The following is a 27,823-nucleotide window of genomic DNA, read 5'->3' as shown; positions in this document are numbered from 1 at the left end:
GGACTTTTCAGAACCTCATATGAGGAGTGTGAAACTGTATAAAGTGCTAAATGTTGGACTGAGTAAAAGGAGCATCTATGAGATAGGCATGGTTATGTGCATTCTGTCTTTACGTGGATGGTGTTAGGAGGATGTTCAGTGTTAGGAGGATATTCAGTGTCAAATGCAAGCATGCAGTCATACAGGGATAAATGTTAAGGAATGATGTTCACACATGAGTTCATGACAAGGAATTGTGTTAAACTCAGTGTGTTTTTGTATCAAGAATGGAGCTTGGAAAAGCGTGAGATTGCAGGATATTGTGTATTGCCCCCCCCCCACTCCCTTCACATACGTTACCTCTTCCTAAACCGCCTTCTGGTTACCCTAATTCCCTCTACCTATCTACAACCTCTCCCTAACCCTCTTCCCTCATTGGTTGCCTTGAGGTGGTGTGTATATCAAAGTGGGCATCTCTCGCCAACTAAGGTGTGTGGGCCGTGTACATGCTGCTTCAGTGGTCAGGTTGAGGGTGAGGATAGCCCTAATGACAGCCATCCCCACCACCACCTCTTCATCACAATCACAACCAATAGCTTGACATGTTACCTTGATTGCAATTATAAAACGTGTACAAACTCCCTTGAAGTCCCTTTACCCTGTCATCCAAACTATAATGAGAATAATATAGTGACATTTCAAGGTCAACATTAGATGTTCAAAATGTGGGTACTTGAGTTCTGGCAGAAGTACACGACACATTTTAACATTAACTGCCACATGGAAGGCATACAAGTTCTTTTATATATGCAGAGAACTCTATTGTTTGTATTTAAAAATTGTGTACCGAATTCTTCGTCTCATTTATGGGCTAGGAAAGCCATGGACGAATTGACCAAAAGTATGTTACATCATTTGTATCACCATTCACTTATGCAGAGAAATACATGGCCCATTTGAAAAACATTCCCAGGCACCCTTTTGGCTCACTGTCCACCGCTGCAAACAACTTACAACACAACGTTTTGTAAAGTAAAATCACATACAACTAATGAAGGTGTAGAGCTCTGTTAATGCATTGGACTGTCGTATAAAATGGCTTCATATCACTCCCAATAGAGAGCATGAACCCTTACTATTTTCGTTTTTTAAATAGCTTTATTTATATTGAAATGCACAAGGTGTGCTTTAAATTTTTTTCTGGTGAATGGCAGTAGTTGACAATCGCGGTTGCAAGAAAGATGTTACATTGGAGCCAAGGGGGAGTTCTTTATATCGGGCTTGTCCTTGGGATAGCAATGGAAAAGAGAAGTACATACGAGAATTGCGGGGGAGTGTTGAAGGTTTTGATAATACACAAGAAATCTAAGAACTAGTGGGCTATACAATGTGCTTACTCCTACGTCCCGTCCCCTTTTCTCCATACTTATGGGACATCTCTCCGTCCTGTGGGACGGGACCAGCGCACTTTTGTAAAAAGCATCCAAAATTTTTTCAAAAATGTGTCCGTCCTCTCTTTCCTGTGCGGGGCCCGGCACGCGGCCGTAACCCCGCCCACCTTGGCTCCGCCCCGTGCATCGCCCATCAGTCCTTTTCTCCGCACGATCGGGGCTGGACGCACTAGCATCCTCAGAAGATTTTCTTCCCTTTTTCCCTCTCTGGCTCTCGCTAGCGTTCGTTTACTAGTCTGTCTATGGGCCTCATTATACGGAAGGCGGTAAGGGTTAACGGTCACCGGTAATTGTACCGGTGACCGTTAACCCTTACCGCCTTACTACGAGGTCCCTTTGCGGGTTGGTACTTTAACGCCTGCTTTTTTGCAGGCGTTAAAAACCAACCCGCAAAGGGACCAGGGTGCTAATTACGGTACCGCAATTTGCGGTACCGTAATTAGCACCTTCCCCATTCCCATTATGCCCTATGGGGCAAAAATGGGAATGGGGAAGGCCAATGGGGGAAGGGGAATTACCGCCCCGCCAACCTTGGAATAGGGCGGTAATTCCCCTTTCCTCCAAGGCGGTGCCGGTATTTTACCGGCATGGACCAAGGTGCTAATAGCACCTTGGTCCACCGCCTACCGTGTAATGAGGCCCTATGTCTTTTAAACTAGATTTTCCAGACTGTTCATCGTGTCACTGTCGCTTCACGAGGGCGGATCCCCATCCTCTTTGTTTAGAGTGTTTGGGTCCGGAACACCGTTGGGAGTCCTGTTTTTACTGTGACTCCCTTTCGGTCTGGGCACTTCAACGTCAGTTGGAGCGGTGGGAGGAGGTGTTCGGATGGACTCCTCCTTCGCATTTTCAGGCGTTCAACGACGAGAAGAAAAAAAACCCGGTAAGTTCTTTAATTTTCAGAGCACCCCGGCTGGGGGATACCTTCCCGGGTTCCTCTCGAGCCAGGAGGGGCATTGATCGCTCTGTTACCGGGGTTCGCCCTGAGGTGCCTGTCAGGCTTAATAATTCTACCAGAGTTTTCTCAGAGGGTCTCCGTAAGGGGCCTGTGAACACCGGAGTATGCTCCGAGGCCCCTCCTGTGGGGGCTGTTTGTAGACCCATTCTACTGAGTTGTGGGGTACCGGAGCTTGCTCTGAGGCCGCTCTTTCGGCTTCCCTCAAAAACAAAACCGGGGTACGTCCCGAGGTCTTGGCTGGGCTTGAGGTTACCGAACAGATGTTCGAGGCCCGTGCCGATAAGGCTTCTACCGGGCCTAGGTCCGAGGTCCCTCGCACAGAGGCTAAGGATACCAACAGTTCTGAGGGGCCGGGCAAGGCCCTGTCGGTGACAGCACACCGTTCCCGCTCTTGTGGTGACACCAGATCTGTTGAGGGGGCAAAGAAGAAAGTTTCTTCTTTTACCGGCAGTGCCGAGGCTCTTCCTTCGAAGGCTCAGTTGGCGGTTGGTATGTCGCAGAAACATTCCAGGCCTCATAGTACTGGCTCTGCCGAGGTTAATTACGTTAAGGCTAAAATTAAGACCCCTGATCCATCGACGGGGACCCCTGCCTCACTTCCTCACGTGCCGCAGTTCCCCTCAGATGAGGACAAAATGGCGGCCGTTCCCGCCACGACCACGGCAGCCATTTTAGGTACTACCTCTACACCTACGCCATTGGCCCCTGGTGTAGGGTTCGGTCCTTCGGGTGAACCTAAGGTCCCTTGTGCGCATCCTTACCAGCCGGTTTATGATTGGAACGCCCGGATGCCTCTTCCGCACAATGTTTCGTTGCCCGCGGGGGCGGCTCCCTTGATTTATGTGGATACGTCGGCGGAGGGGCCGGTGTGGCACCCTTCCCCGTTACGTCCCTGGATTTGTCCACCTCATGAGAGGCCTCCTCAGGTTACGAAACAATCTCCTGAGGACGCCTTTTTCGGTAAATTTCAAGCGCTTATGCGCACAGACCCCATGAGGGAATATTTCAAAGGGCTTTTCAAGGAGATATGTCCACCCGCGCCTCCGGCTCCACCCGTTCCGACGGTGGTTCCGCCGGCGCCTCCCTTGCTCGTTGTGCCTCCCCCTGCGCTTCCGCCTGTGCCACCATTGACCCTAGTGAACAAGGCAGTGCCTGACACGGCTCAGCAGGATCCTGACCTGTCAGCTGACCCTCAAGGTGATCAGGACAACGAGGACTTGCCCCGCTCTACCAGAGCTTTCCATGACCGGCTACTGGACATGCTGAGCTTCTTAGATGTTCCGGTGCCCGAGGCACCTGCTCTGCAGGAGGGCGTGATTTCTGGGGCATTCACCTTGTCTCCTTTGGAGCGTACCGGCCTGTTCTTGCAGAAGGACGTTCTGGCCGAGGTCCGAAGAGTTTGGGAAAAGCCACACTCGGGACTTTTTGTAAATAAAAAGATTTACGCGAGGTACAGGCTACATTCCTCAGAAGAAGTGGCCTTGTCGTCTTGTCCGCCTCCCTTCTCCACAGTGGTGGCTGCGGCCACGTTGCAATCCAGACCTGCAGCATCCTCCTCCGCGATGGCGACTCAGGTCTTGGGAAGGGAGGACAAGCTCCTGGACTCCCTAGGGAGGAAAATCTTTGCCAATTCGGTTTTGCAGCTCAGGCAGGCCAATGCAGAATTGATTTTGGCAGGAGCTAACATGCGGATGTGGAGAGGTCTGTCGGAGTTTGAGGAGCACATTCCGGTCGAGAAGCTGGAGGATTTCAGAGGAGGCCTTTCCGATGCCAGGGTCTTGGCCCAGGATCTCCTGAACACCTCGGCTCGGGGTCTGATGCTTGGGGTTGATACCTCTCGACAAGCATGCCTACATGCCACCAAGTTCTCGAAGGAGGTGCAAGACAAGGTTCTGGACCTTCCATTTGATAGTAAGGAGCTTTTTCACTCTTCTACTGATGTAGAACTCACCAAAACCATAGACAGCACTCAGACGGCCAAATCATTGTCTGTTCTGGTTAAAGCTCCCTTCAAGGCTCAAAGACCGTTGTCGCAAGGTCGACCTTCCTCTGGTTTTAGGGGCTTCCTCGACCGCAAAAATCGCAGAGTGGATACTCCTGCAGGGAATAACCGCCGTAGACAACAGCGTACGCGGTATTTCTCCCACTCCTCAGCCTCCTCATCAGGTTCAGGTGGCACCGCCACCGATAAACCTGCCAAATGAGGGTTTTCACGAGACCCCGGTGGGAGGATGCATTGCGTCTCATTGGGAGGCGTGGCAAGCCATCACAGAAGACAGATGGGTCTTGTCAGTCGCTCGAGCGGGCTTCCGCTTACCTTTACCCCCTACCCCACCCCGCAACCCTCCTTTTCAGCTGTTGGGCTCACCCTCCCTCAAGGCCGAGGTTCAGAAACTTCTGATCCTTAGAGCTGTGGAACCTGTTCCCCTTGGGGAGCGGGGGGAGGGCTTCTACTCCCGGCTGCTTACGGTGCCCAAACCCAACCAGGCTGGCCTGCGCACCATCCTAGACCTTTCCCAGTTCAATCTTTCCCTACCCCAAGAGAAATTCAAGATGATCACGCCCGGCCAGATTCGCTCCTCGTTGCAGGCGGGCGATTGGCTCAGCGTGGTGGATCTTCAGGATGCGTACATACATATCCTGATTTGGAACCTACACAGGAGATACCTCTGTTTCTCTTTGGGAGAGGAGCACTTCCAGTTTCGGGTGCTTCCTTTTGGCCTCAGTTCGGCGCCGCGTGTCTTCACGAAGATGATGTTGGTGATTGCGGCCTATCTTCGTCTCCAGGGTATCCATGTGTATCCCTATTTGGACAACTGGCTCCTACGCAGCCCTTATCCGTTGACAGCAGCGGGCAACCTCCAGTCTCTCCTTCAGCTCCTGTTCCATCTTGGGCTGTCGGTGAACTAGCGGAAATCCTCCATGACGGTCTCACAGGACCTGACTTTCCTGGGTTTTCGTTGGAACACGATAGACTGCCGAGTGTATCTGACCGGGGACAGAATGGCGGATCTGTTGGCCACGTGTCAGATGTTTACGCAGTCAGAGAGCATGTCGGCCTGGTGGTACCAGAGGCTTCTGGGCCTCATGCCCTTGTGTGTACTGGCTCTTCCTCTTGCTCGTCTCAAAATGAGACGGACCCAGATGGCTCTTCGGAGTTCCTGGCGTCAGGCTGTGGACCCGGACTCCAAACGGATAATGATTCCAGATCCCATGAGAGTGGACCTGGACTGGTGGTCGTCTCTCAGCGACCTGTCAGTGGGTGTGGGGTTCCAGGACCCAGCCCCCATGGTGATGATCACGACAGACTCCTCCCTTTTCGGGTGGGGTGCGACGTTAGATCTTCTTCAGGTCTCGGACCTCTGGTCACCTCAGGACAAGCTCCTGCACATAAATCAATTGGAGCTTCTGGCGATTTTTCTGGCGCTCAAGGCATTCAGACCTCTCATTGTCAACAAGGTGGTCCGCATAAGAACGGGCAATGCGGTGTCAATGTACTACATAAACAAGCAAGGGGGAACGAAGTCTCCCCCTCTCGTGGATCTGTCCATCCAGATTTGGGAGTGGGCCGTGCTTCATGGGGTCTGGCTGCTTGCAGTGCACATCCTGGGCTGGCTGAATGTCACCGCGGATGCCCTCAGCCGGCGGACAGTGGTCAGCTACGAGTGGGAGTTGAAGGCGGAGATCCTCTCATGGATTTTCTCGTGTTGAGGCACACCGGAGGTGGACCTCTTTGCCACGGCAGTAAACAAGAAGCTTCCTCAGTACGCCTCCAGAGGGGGGCTGGGAGCCTCCTCTCTGGGGGACGCACTTGAGATCCCATGGCACAACATGAGAGCTTACGCCTTCCCGCCTCTTCCTCTGGTTCATCGAGCAATTTGGAAGTTGAAGAGCTCTGTCAACTGTTCTCTTCTACTGATATCTCTGTGGTGGCCGGCCAGGTTTTGGTTCTCAGAACTTCGACACCTGTCGGTGTGTCCGCTGATCAGGTTACCAGTAACTCCCGATCTTCTTCACCAAGGGGAACAGCAGATGTGGCACCCCTCCCCACAATCGCTCAACTTGGCGGCATGGTGCCTGATTTCACGGCTCTAGAGCATTTGGGTTTGTCTGCGGATAACATGCGCATTATCAAGGCAGCCAGGAAACCCTCGACCAGATCCCAATACAAGAGTAAATGGCTCAGGTTCTGTCATTGGTGTTTGGAGAAAGAATTGGACCCGAGGGTGGCGACGATTGACACAGTGCTGTCCTTCGTCTCCTCCCTAGCAGAGTCAGGGTTTCATGTTTTGTCCTGCAGGAGTTATCTCTCGACGATTTACGCCTACCTCTCTACAGACCAGTGTTCTTATTCGTTAACTAGCCCGGTGGTGAAGAGACATTTTGCTGGTTTGACACGCATCTAGCCTCCGGTTCGTAGTCTGCACCCGCCTTGGGACCTAAATGTAGTCCTGACGGCGCTGTGCCATAAACCTTTTGAGCCAATGGCTACGGTTGACCTCAAGTACGTGTCCTGGAAAGTGTCCTTTCTGGTAGCCGTTATGTCAGCGAGGAGAGTCAGTGAGCTCCAGGCATTGTCGGTGGAGCATCCTTTCTTGGTCTTTCACAAGGACAAGGTAGTCCTTCGGACGAACCCAGCTTTCCTACCAAAGGTAGTGACCGAATTCCATCTGAATCAGTCGATTTCCCTTCCGGGCTTTTTTCCGAACCCTGCCTCAGAGGCGGAAAGGGTTCTACACTGCCTGGATGTCCGAAGAGCTCTTAAGTTCTACCTGGACAGGAATGCCAAGCTTCGGAGCTCTTTCCAACTGTTTGTGACCTTCGGTAAACCCCAGGGCAGGCCAGCGTCTAAGGCATCCATTTCCAGATGGATTGCTGCCTGTATCACGGAATCTTTCACCGTCCAAAAGCTGAAACCTCCTAAAGGTATCCATGCACATCAGGTGCGAGGCAAGGCAGCCGCGGTTGCTTTTCAGAAGTATGTTCCCTGGGAGTCCATCGCTAGAGCGGCTACTTGGGCCTCCCCATCTGCTTTCTGTAAGCATTACTGCCTCGATATGAGCTCTAGAGCTGACGCTCAGTTCGGCCAGGCTGTGCTGAAGAACCTGTTTCAGTAAGGGGTATTTCCATCCACCCATAGTTCCTGTAAGGAGTGCTTGGGAATCTCCCATAAGTATGGAGGAAAGGGGACGGGACGTAGGATTATTACCAGGTTACTCCCCATAGTGACCACCTTACTCCTAGTCCATAGTCCCCTTTCCGCCATACGCCCGCCCGCCGTCCCCTCTAATAAGGTTCCTCTGTTATTGCTAATGGATCTTGACCCTGCGATAGAAAAGGACTGATGGGCGATGCAAGGGGCGGAGCCAAGGTGGGTGGGGTTACAGCCATGTGCCGGGCCCCGCGCAGGAAAGAGAGGAGGGACACATTTTTGAAAAAAATGTTGATGCTTTTTACAAAAGTGCTCCAGTCCCGTCCCACAGGACGGAGAGATGTCCCATAAGTATGGAGGAGAGGGGACTATGGACTAGGAGTAAGGTGGTCATTACGGTGAGTAACCTGGTAATTTTTTCTGCACAAGGGTATGGCAAAGCAAAACATATTGATTTCAATGAATTACTGAATGTCTTGAGAGATAACAGGTGCTAGGGAGAAATTGCATTAATCGATGAGTTGTGTAAGTACAGAACATTTCGTATTGCCTGTAAATTCACAGCGTGGCCAGAGGGCTTCTTTAAAGTAAGGATTGTTAGAAAGCTCTGTGAAAAAAAACAGCTTGTTAGCACTGCATAGCTAGCAGCCAAGTAGTCCTTTCAAATTTATGACACCTTGAGCCAGCCCTGGTATTTACTACTGACGGCTGGGACTTGCCGTTTTGCTTTTACATTGTAATTATTGGTATACAAGTCCCGGCATGCAAAGTAAAAACCTGGCCTATCTCATGGTTGACAAGGAAACACTTATGCAGCTAATACACAGTGACAAAGGACGGGTGCAATTTGTTCAGGGTGGGTGGGGCAAGGAGAAGTTACATGGGCTAAATGTTGTTATGTTATTGTCCTCGAAATATACTGCCTACAGACTTGCATGTGACACAGTCTTACTCGCCCGCCCAATGGTTTATTCAGTAGCCGTTGGGTGACATTCCTTTTTGATGGCCAAAAGATGTTGGTGATGATGATGGATATGTGACCCCTGTTTGCTACTACCTAGTTAGCTGACATAGACTTGCATCACTGTAAATAAGCCTGTGAAATGTAGATGAAGAATTGGCCAACCTAAGAAGAAGGGAAAATAAGTCACACCCGGTCATCACAGTGGCCATACTAAAGAATGAAATTGTGAACGCGTCTCTTGGATTTATGGACACCCACATTTTGATATTGGTTTGGAATGCCACAAAGCATACCATCAAGATTGAAATCTGGAATATAAAACTACTTGAACTCATTTGGCGACATTGCCACACACACATTTTTCAATTGACTTACTTTTTCACAGCAACTTGGTTGCAGAATAGAAAGGATGATGTACAAATGATGACATTTTTCATTGTGCCTAATGATTACTGTCTGGATAACTTTTTTATAAACAGTGGTGTATTCCACAATTCCTTTCATGCAAATCCTTAAATTACATTACTGTGTGGACTGCTTTATTTTAGAAATTATATTATTAAAGAAGGAAACATTTGGAGATGGACAGAGAAAGGCAATATTGATATACATTAGTAGGCAGAGCGTCTTCCGCATTTGCGTGGCGACACTTGATTACATAAATACCTTTAGAGTACATTTTACTCCGGCAGCTGTAAAATTCCCCAACAGGGACATTTGCTCCAGTTTGTGCCGGAAGTTAGCACACCCATTACCCTCCACATCCACTCTTCCTCGTCCCAGTACTTACCTCATGAGGCCCCTGCCTCCGACACAGAACCTTCTTCTATTTCTTTTATTTCCTATAACTCCTCCCCTTGACCCACGGCATGCAGTTTAATTTTTCCTGCCTCTGGCAGGTTGGACTGTTCCCAGAGCAGGGCTCTGGGGAACTACAGTTACTGGCCCCCTGGTAGGGCTGTATGGCAGAGCCTCGTTTTCTTCCAGGTGCAGCGTGCTCCCGGGCGGTGGTCAGTCATTTTTTTGGAAAAAAAATGTCAAATGACAATTTTTTCGAAAAAATAATGTCGAAAAAAAAATGTTGAATTCCGTTTTTTGAAATTATATATTTATTTTGGGGTCCGGGAGTAAAAAAAAATGGGTAAAACAAAAAAAAAAATGTAAAAAACAGGGGTTGGGGGGGAACCCCCCCATTTCGAATAAAAAACGTATTAAAAAAAAAATTCGACATTTTTTTTTCGACATTCTTTTTTCGAAAAAATGACTTTCGAAATATTTGCATTCGAAAAAATGACTATAAACCCTTCCGGGCCCCCTGGTTTGGGTCATGGTTGAGCAGGAAGCCTCTCCCAGTTTTTTGCCTGGCCCAAAGCCAGTGTGGAGGCATCGATGCCTGGGTCCTGCAGGGCCCCGTGCTGCGGTAAGGAGATGGCGGGGTGTTGGACCCATGTATGCCCCCGGTGGGGCTGAGACGGGAATATTTGCACACCTTTTCCATTCCAGTAGGCCCCGCGGGACTCAGTGTTCCGTTTGCTACAGCATTACGGTTGTTTGGTGACCCTTGCCGGGGCTCCTCCTCCAGTGGGCAGGGGGAGTTTTTCATGTTCATGTTTCTCTGTGTCTTGAGGGGGACGCTGAATGTAACAGCCCGTTCCAATGGGGGTGGATTGTTTGTTTCCCCTGTTGGTGGGTTTTCTTCTGGCCTGCAGTTGATGTTTTTGGAGGATCCTGATATCTCAATAGGTAGGATGTGGGTCCCCCTTCTACAACATGCAGGGTTCAGGCCACCTCTCAGGCATGTGAAAGTAAAATGGCTGATTGAGGTGCAAGTAAATATTTTAAACTCGGCTATTGATGTGCCTGTTTGTTGGTACTACACTCCTTGGGTGTGCGCTCTGCTGCACTAGGGCACCTTGCCCTGACTTTTTCCTTTCATATGAAGAAGTGACGGCACGTGCTGTTGTCTCCGGAACGCTGCAGGAGCCGGTGGACTACAGGTGGTGTTTTGTGCCTTCCAAGGGCGGGATGGCCCCTCCTGGGGGTGGGCAGGGGTGTTGTAGTTGTGTGCTCCGGTGAGCCTGGCGTTAAATAACGGCAGTGACGGCCCATTCCAGGGGGAATTGGGTGATTGTTCTCTCCTGGGGTTTAATGGACGTACATGTGTTGTTGGCATTTCTGTTTTTGCTGTGTTTTGGGCGGCTTGCGCCATGGGTCAGAAAACTGCTCAGCTCAGGCTCCTTGCCTTTTTTCTTAATCTTCCTCCTCTTCTGAACTTCGCAAGAGGTGGAAGAAAATGTTGGCTATATGTTCTTTGTCCGGGAAGGACATGGAAAGGAAAGGGGGGTGCAGTGGTCAAAGTGAGCGGGGACGGTCGGGATCTGGTGTTCCGCTACTTTGTTTTTCACTGTTCACAGCTCCTCTACTTTTTACACCCTTTTTTTCACCATTCCGGACCTGTGTTTTTGTGAAATTAGAGCACACTTCTCCTTTTCCCATCGGATGTTTGTTGCAGCTAATCTGATCTCTGTTTTCAACTCGATTGGCTGCCTACCGGCATGACTGCAGCCCTGGAATGCATGTTGCTCCCTTCCTTCCTATTCTGTCCCCACCGGGGTCACAGTTCCACTCTTTTTTTGGTACTTAACAATCAATGATGTCCTTGCTAGTCTGGTGGGCCGCTCCTCTGGGTCGACCGAGGAGGCGGCTGTCCAGGACCCGGTGGACCGTAGGGTGGATTGCAGCCTGAAATAGGTTCATGCTGGTGCACAATTACATTTGTAATCAGCTGAATCACCTTCCAAGCCCCATACACTACTATGCACTTCAATGGGCCCTCACCCACCAAAAATAAAATCGGCTGTTTTCACCCACCATTGCGAGACTAAAGGTTGAGAACTGTGCATATGGTAGTGTAACGTCTTGGGGTAATGAAGATAACTGGGTACTAATAGACATTATTGCTCAAATATGCCTGGAGAGCTTACCATCGATATTTGATGCTACAAGCGCCAGATGCATTTGGGCCAGGCGCGCTGTATAAATAAACACAATACAAATACCTTAACTGTAGCTTGTTTTTTTTTGTATTTAATAATTTTTATTCATTTTAAATAAGAACGTAATATTTTGTCCGTGTCTGTGTGCATTTCCATATTGCTTTGTTTTGGTATTTTAACATCCAAAGTGTTCGCTTAGAATCATTCATTGAAGACCAGATTATAAGTCTATAGCGTATTAAAAAAGAGATTTTACAGCGTTACAGAAATTTCACTAAGAAACTGAAATACCAATTGGACATAAATGATAGACAGGCGATCGGATCCTACGTCATATAAATAATTCTGATTCGTCGAAAGGTTGTAAAATAACGAACAAGATTAAAGACACCAATCTTCTAGCGGGCTGGGTTGAATAGGCGAATGACAATGTACTTGGATCCAACTCCTTTAAAATTTAATGGCAACAGGCAGGTATTAAAATGAGTATGGCAAAGCCTTTCCAAATGGCTTTACACCGAAGCCTTCTCCCAGAAAGTGGCTGTTGCAACAAACTGTAAACAGAATTATAAACAGTCTTTTACAGAAGTACGTCATCAGAATGTGTTTGCCAAGTTGTCCACATAAAGGCTGATATGGTATCTTAGTCAATTTCAGATTCAAGCAGACAAGATGCCTGATCAACTACACTCCCCAGCAGCCCCATTAGCGTGCGTGCGTCCGTCATAAGTAATTTGACGCCGCCATTGACGGGAGGAGGGGGAGAAAGATGGCGTCGCGGGAATCTGCGGGGGAATCGCTGGTGGCAACCTTGGCCAAGCTAGCAGGGCCCGACCCCGCAGCCCAGGCCCGGGCCCTATACGTTATTCGCACACGCCACATTAAGCAACCGGGGGGTATTGAGAGCTTTAGGGCGCACGGCGGCCTGGAAAAATTGTTAGCGCTGTTGCGGAATCCGCGCGCGCGCCGCTGGATGGACCTTGGCCTCAGCATCTTGGCAAATTGCTGCACGGAGAGGGGCAGTCGCGCGAAGGTATTTAAGTGTGTGGGCTCTCTGGGAGTTTATATGCTGAAGGAACAATTTGGGTAGCAGGAACATGTGTTAAATATTTTCGCCATGTTCAAATAACCACATCTTTCTCTTTTATTTCCTCTTCAGGTTCGCCAAGTTGGAGGGATTCCCCCTCTGGGTGAGTACATAATGGGTTCTTCCATTTTTGCCACGCCGGCACTTCCGTGTGGTTGTGCGTGTTGACGTTTTGCCGTTGCACCAGCTTCACGTGACGCCGTGACCAGTGCGTGTTGACGTTTTGCCATTGCTCCAGCTGCACGTAACACCGTGTGACGTGTACATGTGGAACACGTATAGACTTAATCCCATTTATGTCATTTCTAATTATTGTGGACTATTGCACTTTTCCACCGTTTTTTGTATATCCCGGGGATTTGCAACCTAGAAGCGCAACATTAGCCTTGCCTGTAAAAAGCGACCTAGTTGGCGTTAAACCCACCAATCACAGACTCCTCGTCCCTATTCCATCCACTTGCCAAATCGAACTGCTCGGATTCCACTATTTCAAGCATAGGGGGCTTTTTTTTCAACAGTTTCTGTATCTTCCTCTTAACCTGCAGGCAAATCCCAAACCAATGGTGTATTGGGCTTGCTGCACATCAGGATATTGAGCACTCCAGATAAGATTTTTAAGTGGTAGTATTTTAGTAAGTCCCATTTCCAAAGGGAGTATTTTATGGGCAAGTAAAAATATGGTTTAACTGTAAAACAGAAATGGTTTTGAAATATTCTTTGCACGAAGCTATTAGTCTATGGTTGCCAACTTCACAAAATGGTATCGCAGGACACTTTGGACGTGGTAGCTCATTAGAAGCGGCCAGCAGTGGGCGTGTTCTCATTCGTGCCCCCTTTCCATCAGCTTTTTCGGTAACGTTAGTGGTAGATGGCATTTTACTACAACAAAAATAAAACTGTAAAACAATTACAGATGCAGAAAACTAACCTAGTAGAGCTCTGTCCAGGATATGTGGGGCAAAATACAAGCAAACCTCCAAAATTGGGTTGATGGCAACAGAAGGGACGTAAAAGAAAAGGGCATTTCAAGGAGTCTTTGATACTTGGAAGCAATACAGCAATTACAAGAAATTACTGTTTTGTGGTGTGAGACGCATGAATATCACTATAATATAAGGGGCAACTTTTTTTTTAAAATAATGACATCATATATCAACAAACTTTGAAGAGAATCACTTGGAGGCTCCTGATAAGAGACAGCAAGAAAAAATTATTTTCCCAGCATCACACACTTTGGTTAAATGGTGAAACTGAGATGTAGACAGTTTAAGCAACTGGACACATCTTCCCTGGTTTAGCTGATATGAATATTAAGGTTTTGCCTTGGATTTCATGTGCTTAAATAATACTTTTGGCAATGCCTTGAAAAACGCCCACATTATAGAGTCTATACACTGTATAACTTGTCATAGAAATGTGTTGCTCTATAATAGTATGGCTTTAGTTTTATTTTCCCTGCATGTAAGGTCACAATAACACCATGCAAATAAATGTGAGCCTAAACAAATCCCCTTTGGGTTTTAAAGCCATAGGGGCTCATTACAAGTTTAGCATTACAGGGAAAAAAGCATCTGTAATTCCTTCACTGCCGTTTTTCCTGCACCTCCAAACTGCAAGTTTGCTGGTGGGCATAAATCGGGCCCTCACCAGCCAAAAACATCTGGTATCACCGATATGGACTCCATGGAATGGGGATTTACCTATCGTTGACGGCACCTGTAATGTAAAATGCTGGAAATTCTGGGATATCGGGTGCCAGTAACGGTAGACCCGTTTGTTGGTATTCCTCTGGAATTACCGGCGGGATACCAGCAAAAATAATGATGGCCATAGTAATTATTTCATAAAGCGTGCAGCATTGTGCAGCCTTCTCACTTATCACCCCATTCACATTTCTTAAGGGACAAAAACCCCACCTAATAATTCCCCTACCTCCCATCAGTGCCTAATTGCTCCCATTGTAAATGCTCTGATACAGAGCAACTTGCCGCTGCCCCTGGGACAGCTGTTCTGCTGCCCAGAGTTCACACTTTCACACAAAAGTGTGGAGTACTGCAAAGACCGAATTGACAGGTTTGGTCCTACCTTCTGCAGACCCCTTCTCAGGTTGCCTGAAGCAAAAGTGGGACTTTTTCCACCCTGGAGAGGCAGTGGGTGGAGTGGTCTGCCGGATCTGGGCTGTAATTTCTTGACCGGCCTGCCAGAAATATAGGGTTGGCTACACTATATTCATGTACATTAAAAGATGCATATTTACCTCTTCAGATCAGGCAGTATTAAAAGTACTTTCTTCCTGTGACCTTGTGTGTACTACTGGGCCAAACATATCCACTGAGCTGTGTGGGTGAAAGTAGAGGGGCACACACCTGTGTTGGTTTCCCTTTTTGTGTGTGTTATTGTTGGGGGTATTTGACTATTTTTAGGCCATACTATTTTTAGATGGTACAAATGGCTGATGGAGTCCCTTATAGTGACTTATTAGGTTCCAATTTAAAGCATCTGGAGTACACGTTTTCAGGCAAATTATTCAATTTGGTCGATAGCTACTGCACAGCAGTGGAACTCTGCCAGGTTTCGCTATTACGTTGATCCACTTCTGATCTCCTAGAATATTAATTTAGACATCATCAAAACATTCTTGCTTTAGGGCATAGGGTCTGTGCAGGTATTACACAGGGCGTGACGAAATTTACACTAGGGGCACAGTTCTTCCATACCTGGAAAAGTTCCCCTCTAGAGTGGAAAGGCAAAACTTCTTAAGATTCCGGTTGAACCTTTATCCAACAAGGGAAGTTACAGAAAGAAGAAAGGCCCGGGTGAATTGATCATTATCCTGTCGAATTTGTGGTAATGGGGCGGAAACCCTGTACCACTCGGTTATGAGATGTGATTTATTAGCAGTACCAAGAGACAAATGGTTGGGAAAATTCCTAGGTGAATTTGAAACAAGAACACTGGAAGAGTGGTGGTCAATTTTAAGATGGGGAAGGAATTTATCTCTGACTCTGGCCCTCTTTAACTTTTTGAGGGTTATTTTTGTAATTCTAGACAATTAAGTCCTTTTTGTGTTCTATAGGAAATTCATTTTGAGGCCTTTACCCGGGCCTCGGAAATTTGAGCAGCTTTTTATTTATTTGTAATGTTCTTCTGCAATGTGGTGTTTTTCATCTTCCTTTTGACCTTTTTCTTTGTATGCATTAAAGGTTTTAATGTAAACCAATTGATGCTAAAAAAAAAATATTACATAGATACTTTTCCACATTATTTTGCTAATTTATTCTTCTCTGAATGCATTGTCTCAGCTGTTGGTCTCTTGGTACCTTTTGGGTGAGCTGATTGAGTTTGACAAATTGCATCCCTTGTTTGCGCCTTATTAATAACTTATGAAAACGGTAACATATGCCTTTTCAATGCAGCAGCAGCTTTTTGTTACGCTTTATCTTTGTCAGCTTTGAGCAGATTTGTGTATGGTCTCTGCTTAATGGTCGAAGTCTGCCCCATCATTCTACTTGGCTGCAGTATTTCTATCCAAGCCGGAACTAGCCAAACTCCACTTCAGCTGTGTACTGATGTTTGATTTTAACATTTTAGTGTCTCATTTTTAGATTTCTTACTCGTACTTGCATTGCATGCTCATTCAGAAATGTATTGGCCATTTTATGCCTTACTTACATTTCCTGCACTTTCTTTTTTAAATATTTGTTTTCTCCTTTGAGGATAAAATCCATCTGTCCTCTGCTCCTGTTTTTATCTTTTAGTGACTGTCAAACAGAAGAAAAGTTATAAACTGATCTTTGAGCTGTTGTCTTGCGTGGTTTGGCACCCCCCCCCGCCTCCCTTGTACTCCAAACACAATTACTGTGCAATACAAGCAACCAGCGTGCCACAACCTTGTGTGGAGACAGTCGGGTACTAACCGCTGCCCCCAAAAATGAGCCCTGACCTTTGCTGGGAATGCTCTATCAGAACATATATATTCAGAATGTTACCTTTTTCCTCTCCCACCGCACCTTATGTGGCTGTGCAAGTACGGCACTCTGAGGGAAGGCCAGCATACCTGATTTTTCTTCCTGTGTGTGCAACTCCTTCACTTTGCACAAGCTCCACTCTGTGCTTTGTCACTTCTGAAAGTTGGCTATGAAACTCTCAAATTAATTTCTCGGGTGTGGCCCCAAACAGACAAGCCCCAATGTTTCAAGTGTATACCCAAGCAAATCTCAAGCCCATTACAGAACCACTTATGAATTTTTTGCCACTTCCCTGTAAGTACTAGAAACAGCTCACATGGGTAAATGCCTGTTTGGAGGACCTTAAGCATTTGCTTGATAGCTTGCCTGTAGGGCCAGAATATGAAAACTTTCACAAACTCCTTCCCTACCTCGCTCCACTTATCACCAGAACAAATCTTTCATATGCATTTAACCTTTCTTTCACTGTACCTGTTTCCTTTACACTGCATTCCTTTTTATATTGTTGCATACAAAGCTCTGTATACACCTGATGGGGACACAATTCCCCACTCTGGACAATGGCGAAACTTACTGTAACAATACCACATGTACATGGTCCAATAGGTGTGACTTGCCAATTTTACAGTTTACTACATTTTTATTCTCAGGAAGTAGTCGATCGTAAGTTCTCAAGGATGAATGTATAACCCCCCTACTTAATGGATTGTGTTCTACCCATACCCATCAGTGGCCAGTCCCAAAAAAGCTATGTGATCAGCCCTTGGTGGATTTGAAGGCAGTTGCAAGGGTCTTAAACCTTCAGTGGCTTTGCTGAGTAGATGGCTCAGATTACTGATTGTCATGGTGTATACATTGACTGGGGTTCTGCTCCTTCCTATTGTGCAAGGGCAGTCCCCTCCTTCCTATTGTGCAAGGGAGGTCCCCTAGTAGTGTGGCAGCCTCTTGGGCAGAGGCTATGTGTGTTGCCTTGGTTGACCCTGTCGTGCCACCACGTGGCGGCTCCTCGCTCTTTCAGTTCACATTATCGGTTGCAAATTGATTTGCCAATTGCAGCTGATGTTGGTTCGAGTGACCTTCGATCAGTCCTGGAACTCCGAAGTTAAATGTGACCTTAAGATGAATATTTTTTTTATTTGCTTTTGCTGTGATGTTTCTACCTAGAGACCACATATTTCATTTGTATGCCCTCATCTAATGAGGGGTGACCTCCTTGATTAATGCCTAAAAATATATGTATGGTTTCCAATTACATGGACCTCTTCACCCCCCCCCCCATCCCTCGTCACAGTACTTGCATCCTGCGCACCCTCCTCAGGGGGAGGTTGTATCTTATTGCTTATTAGGAAAGACTGGATATGTCATTTCTCCACTCCCTTATGCGTACTGGTAAGAGGAAGGGAAGGGGCTGGGGAAAGTTATGAGGGAGGAGAGGTTTAGATAATGGGGTTCTTTGGAAAGGGCGAGCAAAGCCTTGTATAGTGAGGGATGTGAACAGGGGAGAAGCCCATTGTAACGGGGATTACCATTGTAACGGGGATTACCATATGCAAGCAAGGCATTCTGACTCTAGTATGTGAAGTGCAACACGGATCCTAAAATGGCATCCAAGCAGGAATGTAACTAGGTCAGGGTGCAATATTTGACTCTTGGCAAGTAAGAAATGGCATACAGTGTGTGAGGTGGCAAATTATTTTGGCTTTTCCTCTTGAACTAGGTTTACTGTGGAGCCCGTGGGCTGCTTCAAATCATTGCTCTTGCGTTTTTTAAAAGTGGCAGTGAAGAAACAATGGCGACTTGGGCATTCAAAGGTGGGGATTTTGTTGCAGCATTTGAGCTTTTGAAAGCTTGTCGAAGAGTGGGGGGGGCTGGTGTGTGTGTGTGTGTGTGTGTGTGTGTGTGTGTGTTTTTAGTTATCGTATCACTGGAAACGTTAGTTGAAGACGGAGCTTGCCACACCAGGACATTTTGTTGCCAGATTGAGCACTGTCTGTGCTCCACCTGAGCTCGAAACACCTAAGCAAAGCTGTGCCGTTAAACCTCGAGCCTCTATCGACACTGCTGCTATTGGATGGGAAGCAGCTGACCGCACCTGCATTTCTTTCCTTTTGGGGCATCCAGTTCATACGTGTTTGGGAGCCTGGTCTGTGAGCAGTACCAACAGCCTTTCAAACACTATTCCTACAAATGTCAATCGCTCAATTTAGTGGTAAATAATTTAGGAAGAGTAAGTGAAATTGACCGCAAAAATACATTTCGGCCATAATTTAGAAATGTTCTTTAAGTGCTAAAAATCCCCAGTTTTGAAAACGACGATCTGAATATTCAAGATGTGCTTTAGTTGGCTTCTACATTCCTATTTTGTTCCTCCTATTTTTGCCACTGATGCTCACTTGAAACCCGTACTATTTTATTTTGAGTGGACCTCAAGTGCCCTTTCGTAGGATTAGGGTTGAGAAGGACGTGTTCGTCAGAGAAATCGGTAAAACCTACTTCCTACCTTTGTCCAGAAGCTAAGGAACACCAGTAAATAAGGGGGCGCTGTACCCGTACCACTCTTCCAACATGGGTCATTGTCTGCCATGCACAACTTGTACACTTAGGTTCAATAGACCCTGTTGTTGGTCTTGATCTGAGTAAGCTCTAGTTCCTAAGTCCCACAAAGTGGGTTTCGCGCTGCCATGGAAGCCATTCCATGAATGCTGCCAGTAAGGGTATTATTGGATGAGCATGCTTCTCTCCTTGGAACCCGGGTATTAACTGCTCCCATCCCTGTCTCGGAAGCATAGGCCTAATGTCTGAACAAATTAGTCTTGCAATAGTAGAGTGACAACAGAGGGGAGTGTTTGTGTCAAATATTCCCTCCAATCTTTGCACACATGGACTCCCTTTGCGTTCCTTTCACTCAAAGTTGCCAATTAATTGATGATGCCACATGTAAGCACTATGCACCAGGTCTAACATCTACTGATGTTTAACCTGGGTCACTCTTTGTGTGAGGTTTCCATTTATGGGAACGTTTTAGGAGGAGGTAGCCCAAGCCATCCAGTGATGCGAGTTTTGGTTAATTAATTCCTTCTGTCTTTGCAGTAACCATCCTTAAATCTCTCAACGTTGACAGCATTCTGAACCGAACTGCTCGGGCCCTTGGGAACCTGGCATTGGAGCCTGAAAGCTGCCATGTCATCCACGAATCTGGTAAGCACAGTGTAAGATTTGTTTAGTCGGAGCGGGTTGTGGTGCATTTTGTATTGGTGTGTGATGGAGTGGCAATGGGTGCACTGCTTTTGTTGTTGCAAAAGATGTATTGTGGTGAGATCCAATTGGGCTAAATAGTATTGGTCACAGTAGGATTATTAGTTCCTGAGTATTGGCACCAGCCAAAAATGTCATCTGTGAATTATCATGGGGGACGGGGGGGGATTCAAAGAAAGGGCTCCAGATGAAGCATAGACCAGTCCTTTAATGAAAGGAGTGTAGTGCTACAGGATTAGCTGTAGAGGTGATGGTATTAATTATAGACCTGGGGATGGAGGGGCGTTGCCAAATGATGGTCTTGTGTGCTTGGATACGGTGGACACAGCAGTGTTGGAGAAGATGTCATCTGACTCGGCATGTCTTTTGCTCTCCCTAAAGGCGCTCTTCCACATCTTGTTGATGTCCTGAAAACCAGCCAGGATGGTGAGTGCCTTCAGAGTGTTATCCGGGCCCTGCGTAACCTGGCTGACACACCTAGTCATCGCCTATCCATTGCTCAGCATGGTGCCATCCCACCAATGGTGGAACGACTGGCTTCCACTGATGTGGCACTTGTGGCAGCATGTGTGCGGGCCCTCTCCGATCTCACCAAGGGTTGTAGCCTGGATTGTGCTGAGCAGCTCTCCTTAAGTGATGGCGTGACCAAACTTGTGGCACTGGCTGGCCACTCCACCAAGTCCATCCATGAGTGTACCCTCCTGACACTAGGCAACCTATGTTTGCAGGGTGTGGTGCGACCAACTGTGGGCAATGCAGGTGGCATCCGTTGTCTTGTGGATGAAATGAAGGGACAGTCTGATGTGTCTTTGCTGTACATCCGGGCTCTTTGCCTCTGCTGCCGAGAGGCCATCAACCGCGTGCGGGTGCGTGAGGCGGGTGGCCTAGAGCTGCTGCTGACCTTGGCAAAGGATGGCCGTTACCCACAGGCACACCCCCGCATCATAGCTTCTTTCCTTAACTTCTTCTACGATGAAGTCGCTCTGGAGTACTTGCAGGCCAACGGACTGGTGCCACTGCTGGTGTCTCGCTTGGAGGCCCTGACCGAATCACACCCCAGGCAGGTTTCAGAAGAAGAGGAAGGGGAGGACGAACGCTATGCAGCTTCTTATGACTTCCCAACAGAGTACAACCGACGGCCAGACCCAGAGCAACAGCAGGCAGCCGAGTCGTCCAGCTTCCAAAGCCTCAGGTGAGAACCCAGGTTCCTTATTTACACCCCTTCAACCTACCCATGTCTTGTCTCCATCTTTTTCCCCTAAGCAACTCCCTATTCTTCCTCTTCACATACCTCCATTGCCAGTGTTTGTGTAGCACGCCCCCATAAACTGAAACATTGCTTGTGAAATTGTGCAATTCATTTGTGAGAGTACTCGGAACTGTGGTCCCCTCCAAAAGCTTGACCAACTGGTGTTCATTAGCATACTTTGAGAGCAAAGAGCACATATAGCATCTTCGTCCTCTTTGCCGGAGACGGCTCTTCATTATGGGCACGACCTGGTTCCACAGATGCATGTCCTCCATATACCTCTACACGTTTTTAGTTTGGTCTGTCGTTCTACCTCAGTGGACTCAAGTTTCTTCACTGTCTTGCACAGCGTCTTTACACCAAATTTGTTACACCTGATTCTCGAAGGAACCCATTTGCAAATACAAATTGGAATGGGTGCCTTTTGCGCCTCCGGCCACACGTAAATTGTACTTGCATGGAAAGAGTTCCCTGGTGATGGGTGCAATCATAGCGTCAGGAAATGCGTCTGGGAATGATTTGCTTTTTTGTTAACCAAGCTCAAGTGTCTGAAAGTTGAGCTTAACTTGTGAAGGTGAAAAGTGAAATCGTTTTGGTTTCCATTTTTACTTGCAACTGGCACAAGTGACCTGGTTTTGGGGGAAAGAATGTTGGATGTTTTGCTCCTGCTGATCTACCCACAGCATCCCAAAACTCATTGCGCAAGGTTTGGATACGAGCAAATGGCTTAATTTGCTTATTCTTTGTATTTTCCTGTTGGAGAATCTCGTTAGTCCTGAGGTGTGCCTCATTGAGTTGCTTTGCCATCGACTACCAATTGTGAGTAAGCAAAGGGCAGTTCAGATTGGTTTCTCCCAGAGCCGCTTCTGGCTTTGGGCCAATCCTTCCCACCAGACCATGAAGATCGGCCAGCAAAGGATGCCTAGATATGAAGTCAGTAAAGTCTGCTGAGATCCTGGGCGATTGTAGGTAAGAAAGGTTGTATAGCCACGAGCCATCTGTGGTCACAGTGAATAGTCTTCTGACATTACAGCCAAACCAAAAGTGCATGATCACCAGAAGGGTGAAGGTTCTGCCTAGCATATAATCCTGTAGTGACTCCACGCCCGTTTAAGGGGCAGATATTCCTTTTCTATCATTGAGTATGCTTGTCCACGAAAAGCTTCCTGCTAATGTAAACAATGTGGCGGGGTCGGTCCTCTACTCATGTAACAATAGGAGGATTTTCGGTTGGTCTGTAAGAGGAGCAGTACATTTTGTGAAGTGTGCAATGAACAACCAGTATTGAATGTCTTTTATTGGTTTGGGGAATTGGATGGGTACTCTTAATTGGGGCTTCATGAATCTGGCTCCTACTGTGTATCCTTGGTATGCGGCCTAATGGGTAGATAGCATGGTCTTTTTTGGGGTTATTGTGGGGCCGCTTCCGGCATGGTACTAGGGTGTCTTGTGTGGCTCTTCAGGATGGACTGTAAACTGTTGTCCATGTAAGCAGCAGCATTGGAACAGTAGATCCGGAGGAGATCATCCTTCAAGTGTTGGAACGTTGCTTGGGCACTGTGTAGCTCAAATGGTAGTTTCTAGTCCTGTGCCTGTTGGCTCTGCTGGTGTTTTTGTGGGATGCATTTTGGGGTAATCGTGGCGTTCAGATACTAAAGGTCCCACGGTCGCAGCTGCTTCATGGCTTATCTTTTCATTTTCTTCTCTCCAACGCTTTTATGTCCTAAGCCCTGGACTTTTGGATGACATGTGGTGATCCCCTCCAAGGGCTATTCTCTTATTTTCCATTGTGGGTGAAGGCACCCTTACATCATCTCCAGGTTGAAACTGATGCAGTTGTGTTCCTTCATTCTAACACTGATCTTTCAGCTTTTGGGCCTTAAGATGCAGCAAAGCCATTTCTTCTAAAACCACAATATGGGACTGAAGTTCTTGGACAAACGTTATTAAGGTCATCTGATTATCCAAATCCTCCAGAATCCTGTCTAGAATAGTCTCTGCACAATACTAACTCTGACTGGGTAAATCTGGGAGGAGATTGTAGTGTGGGTCATCAGGATTAGAAGCGGAACTCTGTCTCGATCTTTTCCTTGTGGTCTTACTGTTTTCTTGATCATCTGTTGATTATATTTTTTCCATAGAACTGTACGTTTGGGGTGATGGGGGCTGGACTAGATGTGATGAATATGAGAAGTCTAGCATGCCTGCTCATGATGATGGATATGAAATTGGGTCACCTGGTCTCTTTGCTAGGAACGCCAACAGTCAAACCGTGGTATTACAGGTCTGGGAAGATGGCTATTGGGGAGGTGGGGGGGCAAAGGATTTGTCTTGGAAGTAAGACTATGCATAGCAACACAGGTTTGAATCCCGGTCTCGCGCTTAGAAACTGGTCTCCAGTATTAAGCATTATGAAAGACCAATTATACTTGTGTAGCAGACGTCCGCTTCAGTAGAACCTCTGTAGTAGCACTAACTGGGTCTTTTTATATTCTGCTCCCAGATGCCCTCACCCCCTAGTGTTCTCCTGTGCCATTTGTAGCATGAAATGCCTATGGGTCAGCAAGACTAGGAGTTGACATTTCTGCTGGTCAGACTTGACTTGGTAAACTAGTAAGAGACCCTGAAACTTGCACAACCAAGTATCTTTGGGGTTTAGTGGCTGGGTTTCACTAAGCTTGGCTTCTAACTTTTTTGTTGCCTGTCCTTCTGGAAATCCTGATCTTTGCTTGTTAGATTGTAGTCCATTTCTCCAGGCTGTCTCTCCAGTACCTGCATTCCTTCTGACTCGAGGTTGTATTGGTTGGTTCTTGTGAAAGGAGCCTCCCTCCACCTCAATTCTGGGACATCCACTGGTGCTGGGAGGGTAGGGAGCATAGCCACCTTAACCCTGAGTTTGCAGTCTCTGAATAGGGGGCATATGTCTGGCGTGGGAGGGCCTGCCGTCCCAGTGAAATCATCTGATCCAAATCGGAGAACCACCCAAACGTCATACTCTGAGCTATTTGCTGGCTGCTGCTCTCCACGAGGGTATATTTGGGTTCTCCATCCAGCAACCCCTCAAGTACAGAGGGATCATCGTGGGGGTCGGGACCCCTGAGCTTCCTTAGCAGGGTGCTATGTGCCGGGATTTCCAGAAGCTCAGGAGGTATTCCCTTTGGACCTAAAAGGGCAATGTATTCCCATTCTACACACTTGAAATATTTTGAAGACCTTTGTGTACTACTGGGGAAGGCTGATGTTGCGGTTGGATGTGGAAGTCTTTTGTCGTCATTTTAGAGAGAGCCAGAGAATCCAGCTCTTTTGTTGAGGATCATTTACAGCGTGGTGTCTTCTGTTCACATTAGGGGTGTACTCCAACTGGGCATTACAGTTCAGACAGACCAATGCTAGTGCGTTATTGGGCACAGCCAACCTGTGCTTTAGGAAGGAGCTGGCTGAGTTTCAGGGGGACTTGCTGCATGACGAGCAGTGTGGCCTAGTGGATGCTAACATTTATTACCCCTTTGCTACTGCATCCAGATGGTGTGCAGCTCTCTGAATTTTTTTTTAACCACTTTATGATTTTCAATAATGAACAATAAATAGCTTTGCTATTGCAACCGACGTAAAGAAAATAGGAGGGATGGTAAATAAAAATGCAGGTTCCGGGAAACTGACAGATGCATGCAAATAAGATCCAAGGGAAGGCCCCATTCCCAAGCTGCCATATATGGTAATATTTCATCTGAGTTAGGAGTTAGATCCATCTAGCAGCTTGTAATTGCTCTTGCCTGTCATGTCACTGAGGAGCAATTCAAAACCTTGGTGGCATCCCGGCAGACCCCACTGGATGTACAGCTTGCACTACATCTTTCTGTTTCCGGCAAGGAGAATTTTTTATTTTTTTTGTTAAATGTATGCGTACACTCAAATAGCAAGGGATGACCATGTTCTATTTGATGGATAGAGCAGATGGAGTTCCACCAAAGATTGTATGACGGGTTGGTAGCGTTTTTCCAATTGCATGTAATATTATGAAAAGCAATGTTTACAAACAGTCAGTTAGACTTGTATTCGGATGGATTATAGGCCCAACCGTAAGATTAGCAAGTGTTAAAGGTTCTGTTAAGATAAAAATTGATTGCATTTGAACCCAAACTTTAGACCAAAAAGCATGAACAGGTTTACATTGGTAGATTAGAGAGAAATCCGGATTAGATTAATTACATAACCAACATTTGTTGGAAGCTTCAGCAATACTTTTAGCAATACGAGAAGGGGTGAGAAAAGCTTGGTGAAAAGTTTGGGGCAGATTGGCAGCAGGAGTTGTGTATTGACATATCTTCCAATTTTTAGTCCAATTATCTGGAGCCGGCTGAAGGGTCCAAACTGTTTCCCAATGTCTAGTAGTACTATGATTAATTGACTAAGAGGAGGAAGGGTCATTTAGAAACATGAAAGGTTGCAACCTTGATGGAGGGATTATTATTTAAAAGATGTAAAAAGGGAGAAGGGGATTTCTGTTTAATGGCAGGGAGGAATGTAGGAAGTGTAAAAGGAATGATCAGAAGTGGGAATATTGTATTGTGAACATATTATTGGAAAGGAGATTGCTTCTGAATTTCGAATTAGTTGTTTGATGAATTGGATCCCTGGAGTGTACCATCTGTGTATATAGCCGAAAGGTTTGGTTTGGTGGAAATTTGTTTGTTAAATAAGTCTTCAGGGGATTTTAATGAAGGAATTAGCAGGAAGCTTATTCCAGATGATCTTGAAATAGTGAAGTGATGGCTAAGAGGAAATGTTAGGCCAGGAAGTCATTAGAAAGGGAAAAGTGGAGAAATAATGCTAGCTTCAATATTGATCCAGAGAGGAGCTTTATCAAGATATGGTTCATAATGTTTAAACATAGCAAGTTGTTTTAGCACAAAGGATTTATGATAAAAGTTGAACATATTTAACTCCACCACAGGTTTTAGGAAGTTTAGCTGGTTAGCTGCAATGCAAAGAGTCTTGTGGTTCCAAATTAAGAAGTAATGAATCGAGTCTTTTTTAAAATGAGGAGTGAATTGCAGTGGGGATCATGGAAAGCGAAATATAGGATAACGGGACAAATCATCATTTTGATAGTATCCAGACGACCCGACCATGAGAAAGTGGCGACCATCTTTCTGTCATAGCATTGACTTTTTCAATTAAGTATTTAGTGTTTAAGATGTCTTTAGCAACTAACAGACCTGTATTTGATATGAGATGATTGCCATGCTAGACCAGATAAGGGAGTATTGACCCTATTGCAAGTATAAGTGAGGGGCATAACTTCTGATTTATCCAAGTTTAATTTGTAGGCAGAGACGGCGGGGTATTTGGTAATGGTGGAAATTAAATGCGATATAGAGGAGACGGGATCAGAAAGATAGATTAGCATATCATCGGCTTAAGCAGAACGTTTGGCTTCTATATTATTTATAGAGATTCCTTTGATGGATGAGTTTAATCTGATATTTTGAGGTGGGGGTTCAAAGGCAAGATTGAACAATAAAGGAGAAAGGGGGCATCCTTGACTAGTGACTCAACTCTAAATGAATTGAATTGTTTATTTTGTGTTTCAAAGTGCTTCAAGTAGGGAGGGAACATGGGAGAAAAAAAGTCCTGAAACAAATCAGAATGTGCATCTTAATCAGCCTGGCGACATTTCAGATAGTGCAAGTGCATGCAACAAATAAGGTAGGCGTGGGGAGGCAAATGAAACAAAAACAAACGGTTGCAATTGACGTAGTGCTGGAAAATTATCAAGAGGAGGGGGAGGTGAGGTGGTGGTAAGGTGTGAGGGAGAAGGAAAAGAACAACACAAGCAACTAACATACTAGGTCTGACGACGATTCAGAATAGTGCTGGAGGGGAGGCGGAGAGACAAACAAGATGCTATCATAAGGTCAAGAGACAAATGATAAGAGTAAGTGCTAATGAACAATAATGGGGAGGAGAGGGATGAGAAAGACGGGCAGCTACAATTACTATGCCTGACGGCAATTGAGGTAGTGCCGGTATTAAACAACAAGGTGGACGGGAGGGCAGCAGGGGAGGGATAGGGTGAGGGGAGAGGTGAAGGACAAAAGGGAACCAAAATATTTAGCCAGACTACCTTTCAGAGTAGTACTGGATGAGAGGGGTAGGAGAAGAGCAAGAATAAAGGAGGGACCTAGACGGGCAACGATCATACAGAACAGGAGGTATGTAGAAACAAAGTGCTAGCGGACAGAGAGGGGGGGCATGGGGGTACAACACACAATCAAGGGAGACCAAAGGGGGGGTGGGAGCACACATGACCATCAAGGGGGAGGCGCAAGAGGAGAGGGGGGGAGGTAAGGGGCGAAACATCAGTACATGAGGCTGTAGGGGGGGAACAACCATTCAGGAGGCAGGGGGGGGCACAGACCAAAAACAGGGGGGGCAGGAGGGACACAAATAACATCAAAGGGGGGGCAGCATGAACCATAACGGTGGCAGAAGGGACACAAAACATTGGGAGGGCAGGAGGGACACAAATAACATCGGGGCCAGGGGGCAGCACGAACCATAACCGGGGCAGAAGGGACACCAACAGAGGGAGCGGGGGGCAGAAGGAACACCAACAACAAGAGGGGCAGCATGAACCATAATGGGGGCAGAAGGGACACAAATAACATCAAGGGGGGCAGTGGGCAACACTAACCATAACGGGGGGCACCTAGGTAGGCGGGGCCTTAGGAGTGGGCCTTGTGAGGAGGGCCGGCCAAGCC

The 27,823-nt window shown here is 46.8% G+C and overlaps 1 protein-coding gene across 1 annotated transcript in view; it reads left to right on the top strand.

The window, feature by feature from the left end:
• The first annotated feature begins 12,230 nt into the window (after positions 1-12,230).
• ARMC5 (armadillo repeat containing 5) overlaps positions 12,231-27,823 on the top strand; it is a 71,169-nt gene continuing 55,576 nt past the window's right edge. The window contains exons 1-4 of the mRNA XM_069651592.1: positions 12,231-12,533; positions 12,660-12,690; positions 19,646-19,753; positions 20,192-21,002. Coding sequence (XP_069507693.1) covers positions 12,270-12,533; positions 12,660-12,690; positions 19,646-19,753; positions 20,192-21,002 — 1,214 coding nt within the window. The 5' untranslated portion in view covers positions 12,231-12,269. The remainder of the gene's footprint in view (positions 12,534-12,659; positions 12,691-19,645; positions 19,754-20,191; positions 21,003-27,823) is intronic.

Source organism: Ambystoma mexicanum, chromosome 3p, assembly GCF_040938575.1.
Source record: "Ambystoma mexicanum isolate Mex_15411 chromosome 3p, UKY_AmexF1_1, whole genome shotgun sequence".
Classification (NCBI taxonomy): domain Eukaryota; kingdom Metazoa; phylum Chordata; class Amphibia; order Caudata; family Ambystomatidae; genus Ambystoma; species Ambystoma mexicanum.
The sequence above is the reverse complement of the archived record's forward strand: the minus strand, read 5'-3'. Positions and strand labels throughout refer to the sequence as shown.